Consider the following 12,694-nt stretch of genomic DNA (forward strand, 5'->3'; position numbering starts at 1 on the left):
ATAAAAAAGAATGAATTTTACCATTTGCAACATGGATGGACTTGGAGGGCATTAGGCTAAGTGAAATAAGTCAGACAGAGAAAGACAAATACTGTATAACATCACTTATATGTGGAATCTGAAAAACACAACAAACTAGTGAATATGACAAAAAAGCAAAGTCACAGATATAGAGAACAAACTAGTGGTTACCAGAGGGGAGAGGGAAGGGAGGAGGGGCAACATAGGGGTAGGGGAGTAAGAGGTACAAATTATTCTGCACAAAATAAGCTACAAGGATATTGCCCAACATAGGGAATATAGCCAATATTTTACAATAACTATAAATGGAGTATAACCTTTAAATATTGTGAATCACTATATTGTACACCTGTAACTTATATAATATTGTTCATCAACTATACGTCAATTAAAAAAAGAAAGAAAAGCACTATTCCTCAGCAGCAGAAGCCCAAGGTACAGAAGAGGTCTTATCTTGAAGAGATTTGTGGGGGTGGCTTTTGTCTAATTGAGTGAATCCCAGTAAGATACACAGGCGACCCACACTTTTTTTTTTTTTTTAGGAGAATAACATTCACAGAACACTGCCAGCTTGGACTGAAAGGCACGAGGGAGCATAACATTTAAAAAGGCCTTTGTGAAGATATACAGATTGCCAACAAACACATGAAAGAATGCTCAACATCACTAATCATTAGAGAAATGCAAATCAAAATCACAATGAGGTATCACCTCACACCAGTCAGAATGGCCATCATCAAAAAATCTACAAACAATAAATGCTGGAGAGGGTGTGGAGAAAAGGGAACCCTCCTGCACTGTTGGTGGGAATGTAAATTGATACAGCCACTATGGAGAACAGTAGGGAGGTTCCTTAAAAAACTACAAATAGAACTACCATATGATCCAGCAATCCCACTACTGGGCATATACCCTGAGAAAACCATAATTCAAAAAGAGTCATGTACCAAAATGTTCATTGCAGCTCTATTTACAATAACCAGGACATGGAAGCAACTAAGTGTCCATCAGCAGATGAGTGGATAAAGAAGATGTGGCACATATATACAATGGAATATTACTCAGCCATAAAAAGAAACAGAATTGAGTTATTTGTAGTGAGGTGGAAGGACCTAGAGTCTGTCATACAGAGTGAAGTAAGTCAGAAAGAGAAAAACAAATACCATATGCTAACACATATATACGGAATCTAAAAAAAAATCATAGTTATGGGGCTTCCCTGGTGGCGCAGTGGTTGAGAGTCCGCTTGCCGATGCAGGGGACATGGGTTCGTGCCCCAGTCCGGGAAGATCCCACGTGCCGCGGAGCAGCTGGGCCCGTAGGCCATGGCTGCTGAGCCTGCGCGTCCGGAGCCTGTGCTCCGCAATGGGAGAGGCCCCAACAGTGAGAGGCCCGAGTACCGCAAAAAAAAAAAAAAAAAAAAAAAAAAGATTCTCACACCCAGTGTCGGCGAGGGTGTGGGGAAGAACCTATTATCTATGTTTATAGTGGCATATAAGTTGTTCAGCATTTTTGAAGGTGAATAGGAAGGATCTATGAAGTTTAATGTGCATATTCTTTGGCTTGCCCATTCTACTTCTGGGTCTTCATCCCTGAGAAATACACACACACACACACACACACACACACACACACACACACACACACACACACACAGAAGGACCTGGACAAAGATGTTCATCACACATTGCTTTTAGTAATTGTGAGCCCCTGTCGAGGGTTTATCTAAACTCCCTGGTGGTCTTGCTGCCTGGACACCCATGTTGTTTGGCCAGGAGGCCTGTAGGGGCCTTAAACTGATGCCAGCCCCTCCTAGAAAGCAGTCCACAGAGTCACAAACAAACCTAAGTTCCCCATCTGACTTCCCTAATAGCCCTGTGGTCAAGAGCCTCCCTGCAGCCCTGGGCCTTCCCTTTACCAAAACCCCACTCATTTTGGTTCGGGCTCAGCCTGGGTGCCCCGAAGCACTCCATCCACAGACCCTAATAAAGGCTTGGGCCCCAAGGTCTGTGCTCTGCCTTGACCTCCCTGTGTGGCCCCTCGAGGCACCTGTGAGTGATAACTTCTCTATTTCAATTTCCCTTGTGGCCTTTTGTTGAACACTAACTCACTATCCAGCATCCTTAACAATTGTTAATTTAACAAAGTCACAGCAGCCCCATGAGGCAGTAATAAGATAACCTGTGGTGCACCTCTTCCATTTGGTACCACGGAGCAGTTCAAAAAGAATGGGGTTCCCCTTAGATGTGAACGTAGCTCCATCTCTAAACCTCGTGTTGGATTTAACGGTTGTTGCAGAATGGCATGGAGAGTATAATCCCATATCTGTAAAGTAGAATCAACTCAGACTCTATATTTATTTGCTCATGCAAGCCTGTAGCTGTAGAAACTCAGAAATTGTCTGGAAAGCTACACATTCATCAAACAATGGGGGTACCTTTTGAGGGAAGGAGCTTGGTTAGTGTTGGGGAAGGAGTGGAGAAGGGAACTTTATCTGTTTACTACTGTGGTGCTTGTTTTTAAGAAAGAATCTTTATGTACATGGGGACTTCCCTGGTGGTGCAGTGGTTGAGGATCCACCTGCCAATGCAGGGGACATAGGTGCGATCCCTGGTCCAGGAAGATCCCACATGCCACGGAGCAAGTAAGCCCAGGCACCACAACTACTGAGCCTGCGCTCTAGAGTCTGTGCTCTAGAGCCTGTGAGCCACAACTACAGAGCCAGCGTGCTGCAATGACTGAAGCCCGCGCACCTAGAGCCCACGCTCTGCAACAAGAGAAGCCACTGCAATGAGAAGCCCGTGCACTGCAACGAAGAGTAGCCCCCGCTGGCTGCAACTAGAGAAAGCCCACGCGCGGCAAAGAAGACCCAACGCAGCCAAAAAAAAAAAAAAAAAGGGACCTTTATGTACATAATTTCATAGGTCGCTGTGTAATGAAGATAATGTTTTACATGTTATATTGTGTTATATTTTAAATGGTAAAGGAAATGGGATGGGGAAAATGGGCATTTGCAGAGGACCCAGGAGCCTGTGCTCCCGGAGGCCAGTGCAGGAGGGGTGGGTGGTGACAGCCCCAGGGCAGGACACCCCGCCGAGGTGAGAGGCTTGTCTGAAAGTCCAAGAAGAAGGTATAAATTGAACAAAAGCACAGGAGAACCAGTGAGAACACAGTGCTCAGGAGATAGCCAGCAGAGAGGGGCTTTAGACAAACTTGAGACCAGGAAGTGTCATGGAGACTGGAGCCCTTGATGACCAGAAGAGGGGCTGGTGAAGGGCATGGTCAGTAGTGATGGGGTTCAGGGCAGGCCACCCCAAAATATGCCACTTTGGTATGATCATTTTGAATGAAAGTTACTTGGGAAACAGCTGGTACAAGAACACTCTGACTGGCCTTTGTCTCCCTGAAAGCAGGAAATTAATCTCCCATGTGAAGGTACCCTCCCTGTAGCAGGAGGATAGGAAGCATGCTTATTGCTAGAGACAGGGAGTTCAAGGCTGAGAAAGCTGTAGAAACAAACTTTGTTACTTCTTCATTATTTGCAACCTCAAGCCCAAACCCCTTTGTTTTGTCAAACCTTCACAACTAATTGTTTCTTTGTCTAAAAGGTATAAAAGCTGCCTGCTTTGGTCGCTTCTTTGAACCTCATGTCTTTGGAGTTCCCATACGTATGAAATCAAATTTGATTGTTTTCTCTTGTTGATCTGGCTTCTGTCAATTTAATTATTAGATCTGCCAAAAAGAACCTATAGGCCCTGCCCCAGGCCCTGGGGAATCTTTCCAAGTACCTTGAAGAGCCTCTGACTTGAGCCTGGCCTTGTCCCGAGTCCTCAGGTGCGTCCTGTGCTGTCCAGGTATCCTGAGTGAGAGGAGGTGACAGCGGGGGCATGGGGGGCACAAGGTCCACAATCTGGGACCAGAGGGGACAGTGCCCCTCAGCAGATGGCAGCCTGAGAGAGAGAGAGAGGGAAGAGTGAGGAGTGAAAGCCTGAGCTGGTGTTAAGCTAACCATGCCAGAGTGACAGTCCCTTATTCTGCCTGTGCCAGGCTTGTCTTGGTGGTTTCACAGACAAGGAACTCACGTGCTTTTCGGAGTCAAAGTCACGGGCAATTTTGGTTTTCTAAATGACTGCTCAGGGTTCCCCATGCAAATGGTTTAAACCCTTGCAATGGTCAAGATGGAAAAATTTTTAAAAAACCAAATAAAATTATCTAATTAAAGAAAAAACCCCTTCAAGTACTTGTATGTTCCTCTGTCGTAGAATATTGGAAAACTTTGATAAATATGCAATTTGAATCAATTGTGTTAGAGCTTCAGGTCTGTCCCAATTTGTGTCAAACTTCAAAACTGCTTTCAAATACTCAGTTTCCTTAAGGAAATCTTTTTCAGTTTCTAGAATCCTTTTTCCGGTCTTCCCAGTTTCTGGAATCCTTGCTGCGTTGCCCAGGTCTTATCTCCTTCCATCTGGTTGACAGCAAGAGTCACCCAACTGGACTCCCTCCCTGCAGTGTAGGCTGTACCTCCTGTACCTGGTCTCTGGAGGTCACAGAACTAATGGTGAGCTTTAGAAGGAGCATGGAGGAGTGGAAAGAGCCCTGGCTCAGTCTGATCGTGTGTGTGTGTGTGTGTGTGTGTGTGTGTGTGTGTGTGTGTGTGTGTGTGTGTGTGTGTGGAGAGGTATTGAGAAGATCTGGTTCTGAGCCCACTCCTCTGTGGGGGACCAGAGCAGAGGGCCCCAGGCAGGAAGACTCCAGGAAAAAAACATCTAAGGGAAGGCCACTAGAAGTCTAGCCAGAGCTATGGACCTCACAGACTTGATGGGAGAGAAAGTGTAATATTCCTATTTTACAGACAGGGAAATTGAGTCCCCTCTGTCCCTGCAGCCTTACTAAGAGGGAGGAGCGGCAGGTGGAGCTGCCTTTCCTCAGCCCTCCTGGGACTGCTGTGGTCTCAGCTTCTCCCAGATTCCTCTTGTGTCCTGAATCTTGGGGTTGGAGGAAGAGGTTACAGGTACTCCCTAGGTCAACAGAGTGGGTATGGGGGCCATCCTGGGCTGTTTCCTCTAACAGGGCCACAGACTATGCCACTGCTGGCAGTGACCCTGAGTGCCCCATTTCCCAGGGACCTCCCAGAACCCAGTTCCCACAGAGCCACCTGCCCCCAGCTCCTCCTGGGGGAGCTGCACCTGTGAAGAGGAGATGGACCTCAGGACTGGGGACAGAGACTGATTTGGGCCATTCTCTCTCTGCAGCCTCCATTCGCAGAGATCACACTGAGCTTCCAACAAAGGCCCAGATATTCAGCAGAGTCTGCACCCATGGGGGCTCTGAGACCTCGGCTCTGCATGAAGGATGCTCACCCCATTCATATCGGTGGGGAGACCACAGCTCAGAGAAATGGTGACTCCACCTTCCAAGCGCTCACTGTCTGTGGTGGAGGGAGGACCCCTTGTCACACAGCAAAGAGCAAGTCGGAAGGACAGAGGGCCACAGGGAGTAGGGTGTGGGGAGAAGGTGATCTTGGGACCCTGCTGGGAGGAGGGAAAGGAGGGATCGGTGGGAAGCTGCGGCGCTGCGCGCGCGCGCGCGCGCGCGCGCGCACGCGCACACACACACACACACACACACACACACACACACACACACACACACACGATGGCTGTCGTAGCGCGCTTTGGCCAGCAGGGGGCGGGGCAGCCCGTCCATCACGCCAAGCGCACCCCAGGCTCCCTGGCGCTCCCCTGCTCTGCTGCAGACCAGCCCTGGCTGAGCTCCCTGTCCGGCCCGGGGAGGTACCGGCATCAGAAGGAGCTCTGAGCTCGGAGGACTGGGCCCTGGTGATGCCACTAATTCTCTGGGAAACCTTAAGAGAATCAACGAGACTCCTCGTGCCTCAGTTTCCTCACCGTGAAAGGGGATAGTGACAACCGCTTCACAAGGATTTTGTGGAAATCAGATTAGATCAGTGGTAAAATAGATAGCTAGTGGGAAGCAGCCGAATAGCACAGGGAGATCAGCTCGGTGCTTTGTGACCACCTAGAGGGGTGGGATAGGGAGGGTGGGAGGGAGGGAGATGCAAGAGGGAAGAAATATGGGGACATATGTATATGTATAACTGATTCACTTTGTTATAAAGCAGAAACTACTAACACACCATTGTAAAGCAATTATACTCCAATAGAGATGTTTAAAAAAATGAAAAACAAAACAGAACAGAAAGAAAAACAAAAAACACTGATGTCTGGTTCCCACCCCACTGGGATCATTTCATTGGTCTGGGTCTGGTGTGGGCATTGGCATCTTCTCACACCGCCCAGGTGATTCTAAGGTGAAGGTAAGTTTGGGAATTCCAGAGTTAGATACTCAGGTGACCAGGCTTTGGAAACTCTAAGTTGAAAGTTTGTTTTTAACTCATTCTCCTAAGGTCCCTTTTTTTACTACCTTATTTTCATAAAATTCAAATTCCATCTTCTCTTTTTATCTTCATAGCTACTGCATAACCTCTCGAAATGGAAAACGTAGATTTTCCTAACAATCTGAACTCAAATTACTCAACTATGCACTCCTACCACCTATGATGTAAATAAACCTGTGATGTAAAGACACATGAAATCATTAGTTAGCCTGAGCTGAGGGCTTGTTTCCTAGGCCAGATAGTTGTGAAATACCAGTTCTCTTCCCAGGAAGGTGAGTATAAGAACAAAAACCGGGGTAAAGAAGTGGTTCCAGGTCATTGTTCCAGGTTAGTCACCAGCTCCAGGCCCTAGGAATGGCTCAGAACTCTCCATATTTTATCTCGGACAACCCTGCTGCTGAGGAAGATGACAGACTCCAGTGGGAAGGAGAGACTTCAAGGAATGAAAAGGGACCTGGGCCAGGAAGAGGGTCTGATGGAGGAGAAGGCATGGAACAGGGAGTGAATGAACTTCACATCCTGAATTTCCCCCTCCTTCCCCTGCTCAAAAATAAACAAATGAGGGGCTTCCCTGGTGGCGCAGTGGTTGGGAGTCCGCCTGCTGAGGCAGGGGACACGGGTTCGTGCCCCGGTCCGGGAAGATCCCACATGCTGCGGAGTGGCTGGGCCCGTGAGCCATGGCCGCTGAGCCAGCGCGTCCAGAACCTGTGCTCCGCAACGGGAGAGGCCACAACAGTGAGAGGCCCGTGTACCGCAAAAAAACAAAAAAAAAAAAACAAAAAAAACAAAAACAAATGAGACCTAATGAAACTTAAAAGCTTTTGCAAAGCAAAGATAACTACCAACAAGACAAAAAGACAACCCTCAGAATGTGAGAAAATATTTGCAAATGAAACAACAGACAAAGGATTATTTCCAAAATATACAAACAGCCCATGGAGCTCAATATCAAAAAAACAAACAGTCCAGTTAAAAAATGGGCAGAAGACCTAAATAGACATTTCACCAAGGAAGACATACAGATGGCCAAAAGGCACATGAAAAGATGCTCAACATCACTAATTATTAGAGAAATGCAAATCAAAACTACAATGAGGTATCACCTCATGCTGGTCAGAATGGCCATTATCAAAATATCCAGAAAAAATAAAGGCTGGAAAGGGTGTGGCGAAGAGGGAACCCTCCTGCAATGTTGGTGGGAATGTAAATTGATACAGCCACTATGGAGAACAGTATGGAGGTTCCTTAAAAAACTACAAATAGAACTACCATATGACCCAGCAATCCCACTACTGGGCATATACCCTGAGAAAACCGTAATTCAAAAAGAGACATGTACCACAATGTTCATTGCAGCACTATTTACCAGTCAGGACATGGAACCAACCTAAATGTCCATTGACAGATGAATGGATAAAGAAGATGTGGCACATATATACAATGGAATATTACTCAGCCATAAAAAGAAACGAAATTGGGTCATTTGTAGAGACGTGGATGAATCTAGAGACTGTCATACAGAGTGAAGTAAGTCAGAAAGAGAAAAACAAATATCGTATATTAACGCATATACGTGGAACCTAGAAAGATGGTACAGATGAACCAATTTGCAGGGCAGAAACTGAGACACAGATGTAGAGAACAAACGTATGGACATCAAGGGGGGAAAGCAGCGGGGGGTGGGGGTGTGATGAATTGGGAGATTGGGATTGACATGAATACACTAACATGTATAAAATGGATAACTAATAAGAACCTGCTGTATAGAAAAATAAATAAAATAAAATTCATGGGCAGTCAAAAAAAAAAAAAGGCACTAATCCCATTCCTGAGGGCAGAGTCCTCATGACCTAATCATCTCCCAAAGACCCCCCACCTCCTAATACCATCACCTTGGAGGTTAGGATTTCAACATATGGATTTTGGGGGGACACAAATATTCAGGTTAATAATAGTAGCAATAGTTGTAGGTAGTGGTAGCCTGACCTTGGTAGTGGTAGGTAGTTTGACCCAGCATTACTGTCTAGCCCATTATTTGGTATTCCATGGAGGAAGGTATCCCAGGCCTGGGTGGATATACTGTAGTCTCTCAGTAAAGTTATAGAGCCCTGCTGTGTCCTGCTGAAAACACAGACCTGGATCTTCTTACTTCCATTCTACTTGGTCCTCCCATCAGCAAGGCTCCATTGGACCAGACCAGAAAGTCATTCCAATTCTAGGTTCAACATCCAAGAGCGTGATTAAAACTTTTGTCCCTGTAATCCAAGGGTTCTCAGCCTCGGCACTATTGACATTTTGGGTGGGATAAATTTTTGTCATGGCGGCCGTCCTGTGCATTGGAGGATGTTTACCAGTATCCCTGGCCTCTACCCATTCGATGCCATTAGCACCCCCCTGCTCCCAGTTATAACAACAGAAAATGTCTCCAAGCATTGCCCAATGTCCGCAGGGGGAAAATTGTCCCCAGTAGAGGACCACTGCTGTGACTCCTTGACATCCCATAATATTTAGAACTCTTTTGGATGCAAGCAACATAAACCCCACTAAAGTAAAAATAGGAGGGGGGATTTCTTGGCTCAGGCAACTGGGAAGTATGAGGGGTGCTGGTTTGGAGCACAGCTGAATTCCTGCCTCAGATAATGTTGCCAGGTCTCTCTCTGTCTTTCTCTCTCTCTTTTTCCCTTTCTTTCTTTGCCTCTGCTTGGCCTCATTCTCAGGCAGACTATTTCCTCACAGTGGAAATGTAGCAATTGAAGTTTCACATCCCACTGACCAATCAACACAGCCAGAAAGAGCTTTCTTCTCAATAGCTGCAGCAGTCTCAGGGAGGATTCTGATTGGCCCAGCCTCAGTCATGTGCTCATTTCTAGGCCAATCAGCATGGCCAGGATGATGAACTTCTTTGATTGGCTAAACCTGTGTCTGTGTGTCCATCCTGGAGAATAGGGTCAGCCCCATCAGTAAAGCTACATAGGATGAGAAGGATGAGCACACTGAGAAAGAGGTGCTCTGCTACCCAAGGAAGGGAGAGGGGAGAACCACACAGCCAGACATCAATGTCCACCATGTCCTTGAGATGGCTTCCTCACCATTTTTCCAATAGTCTCTTGAACTGATCTCTCTCCCCTGACTTAGATGAAGTTCCTCTATCTGTTCAGTGGAATCACTCTCTGCTAGTAGCATGTCTTCACATCCACTCTGCACCCTGCACATCCTTCTCTATAATCTTTCCCTCCCATCAAGCCCCTGTTACTCATGGTCTTAGCATGCAACCCAAGCTCTGCCTTTATTCAGGCAATTTCTTCCTCTCAAAAACAAACATTTATAAAAGTTGATTTGCACAAACCACATGCGGTCTAGCTCTTGTAGTAGAAAAAAAAAAAACTCCATAAAACTACTCACAGTGATAAGATCTGGGGTCTGGTGCTAACTTGCAGGGAAAGTTGCATCTTCTCCGGACACCTTGAGGATCTTGTCTGAAAATTGGATGATTGAACAAGTAAAAGAGGTGGCTCCTCTTTCTTTTTTCCAAAGAGAGAAAAGCTATTCCTCACAGAGCCTAACTCTAATTCTCTACTTACAGAAATCCAAACTGCATCTGAACTGCCCGAGGAAAAGTGTACCCTAGCAGAGGAGCAGACCTTGAAAGTGGATGGTCCCATCACCCACGACACGGACTCCAACAGCCGGAAGGCTTGGCAGAGTCTGAAAGATAAAGGGGAGGTCCAGACGCTGGCAATCACAGAGAGAGTCTCGGGGGAGTTTAGTCAAGTCCAGGTGGGGAGGTACTTCCTAAAAGACGTCCCCAGTGAGAGCATGCTGCACGTCCGAATGACCAACCTTCGAGTGGAGGACACAGGACTGTACCAATGTGTGATCTACCAGCCTCCCAAGGACCCCATCATCCTGTTCTACCCTGTCCACCTGGTGGACCAAGAGTGAGTAACCTGGGGGTGGGGGGTTGAGGGTGGGGAGAGCCAGGACGGGTGGGGGTGGAGCAGTGGTGGTAGCACGAACGGGGCTGTGGCTCAGGATTCCTAGAAGCCTGTGCTCCCCCAGAAGCTCCTTGTCTCTCATTTGAGGTCCTTCAGAGACATTTGGTCCAACAGTAAGAAGGGGCTTCTTTGTATGGGATTCTTCTTGGGGAGTAGAGCCTAACGTGCTATGCTGTTGTAGGAAGTGGGTGAAAGGTGAGCGGTGGACTTGGGACAATTTAGTCTCATTCTTCAGGTCTTCATGTAGTAGTCAATTCCTTGGGAAGCCTCTGTGAGTCCCCTCCCCCTCCTAGGGATGCATCTGAGGGCCCTCCTGTGTGCTTCCAAAGCAGTTCTCCCCAGACCTTACTGTGGGCATGAATCACCTGGGGATCTTATTTCAAATGCAGACCCCGATGCAATAGGTCTTGGGTGGGACCTAGATTCTGCACTTCTGATCTCTTTGATAGACAGCACTATTTCACTGGATTAAGTAGTGGCCAGTTTCCTTATCTGTCTCCCCTATTCATATCTGAGAACCTTGAGGGCAAGACCTGAGCCTTGTTCGGCTCTATATCCCTAGCAACTAATGAAGTGCCTGGCACACAGTAGGGCCTCCGTACATGTTGATCGGATGAATTAAGGAAAGCAGATTAGAGGGAGGCAGGTTCAAATTCCTAGCACCTGTGGAATTCTAAGCCGAAGGAAGACAAGATACATATGCAATATATTAATAAAGATAACTTGCAAAGCAATATGCCACAGGTACAGGTGAGTGCAAGGCAGAGAGAATGGTATAAAGTAATCAGGGAATTATTCTTGAAGAAGGTGGGGGCATATGGATTGGTGAAGAATAGTAGGCAAGTGCATTTCTAAGGACATGAATAGCTTGGAAATTCCTTCCTTGTTCCCTATCCCCCTCCCTCCATCTTTCCCACTCTTCTTCCCTTCTTCCCTCTCTCCTTCTCTCCCTCTCTTCCTTCTTTCCTTTTCATTGTCTCTGACCCAGACAGATGCCACACTATTTCTTTAATTTTAGCAAAAGGAAACCTTGCTTCATGAATGGCCATGTTCATTTCCCTCCTGAGTTCCATTTACCCTACCACTCATCCATCCATTTGTCCAACCACCCAATGTGCCTTCTTACAGATCCTTCGGGTACCCCTGCCTCAGGTGAGAATCCTACCCAGAACTTTGCTCAGATTCCCACCCTTCCTCCTATCACCACCAACTACTGAAGCAAACTCCATCCCAGCCCCAGGACTGTGACCCAACCCCTCCCCACGTCAGCTACCAGCGTCTCCTCTCCTGGCCTCGAAGTCACCCCCCCACAAATGTGACAGATGTCACCAGGCATGGTTTCCAGGTCTCTGGGCCCCTGGTTTGGACACCAAGCCCTTTGATTCCCAGTCCATGTGCTGAGAGTGAGGGATGGGAAGGGTGCAGCAAGGCAGGGGTGGACTTGCGTCACCTCAGTTGGGTGGACCTTCCCAGGGGAGGAAGGAGGTCGGGCTGGAGTGAGGAGGCGATGGTGAGGCTGCCACTCTCCCCATGGTTCCCCTCTGTTTTGCTTCTTGCACACCAGAGGAGGAAGAGAGGAAAATGGCATCTTTGCTGAATTCCAGTGGCTCAGCCAACCCCTGATGGTGTAGTGGAAAAAGAGATCCTGGATTCTAATGTCAGTCAGACCGAGTGAAAGTGTAACTCTGGGCCAGTCAGGAGCCCTCTCTGGCTTCAGTTTCCTTGTCTCTGCAGTAGGGTGGGGTGGAGCTCGAAAAACCAGAGCTGGAAGTGACAATCTAGCCAAACAGCTCTGAGCAGCTGCTACATGTTAAGATTTCCTGGACTGTTAGCTTTGGCTTTTTTTTTTTTTTTCAATACTGATGCATGTGACCTACTGCAGACCAACAGAATTAGAATTTCTGGAGGTGGGGCTGGTCTTAGTATTTTTTCTGAGATCTTCAGGAGACATTTTTAATGTGCAGGCAAAGCTAAGAATCACTACCTTTGCATGCACACCCCTCCATACAGCTTATTATTAAATGTTGATTTATGTTAGAACACATTTATCATTAAATATTGAATGAACAGAGAAAGAAATATTCTTCCATAGTCCCACTAATCTATCATGTCTTTTTTTCTCCGTCTTCTAGTTTTTATTCATGCTTATACATATTTTAACATAGCAATAATTCTAATTATACACATTTTCATTACTTTTCTGTGCTAAAACTGTTCTCCAATGTTGCTACCTAGTCTTTGTAATTAGAACTTCAGCATACTT

The 12,694-nt window shown here is 46.7% G+C and overlaps 1 protein-coding gene across 3 annotated transcripts in view; it reads right to left on the minus strand.

The window, feature by feature from the left end:
• The window catches only part of LOC141279734 (uncharacterized), a 48,445-nt gene that overhangs the window by 9,726 nt on the left and 26,025 nt on the right, over window positions 1–12,694 (minus strand). For all 3 annotated transcript variants that reach the window (XM_073810739.1, XM_073810738.1, XM_073810740.1), the window contains 3 exons: window positions 10,018–10,141; window positions 9,839–9,912; window positions 3,810–3,971 (listed from right to left, as the gene is read on the minus strand). In XM_073810739.1, the coding sequence (XP_073666840.1) occupies window positions 3,810–3,971; window positions 9,839–9,912; window positions 10,018–10,141 (360 nt within the window). The remainder of the gene's footprint in view (window positions 1–3,809; window positions 3,972–9,838; window positions 9,913–10,017; window positions 10,142–12,694) is intronic.

Source organism: Tursiops truncatus, chromosome 10, assembly GCF_011762595.2.
Source record: "Tursiops truncatus isolate mTurTru1 chromosome 10, mTurTru1.mat.Y, whole genome shotgun sequence".
NCBI lineage: Eukaryota > Metazoa > Chordata > Mammalia > Artiodactyla > Delphinidae > Tursiops > Tursiops truncatus.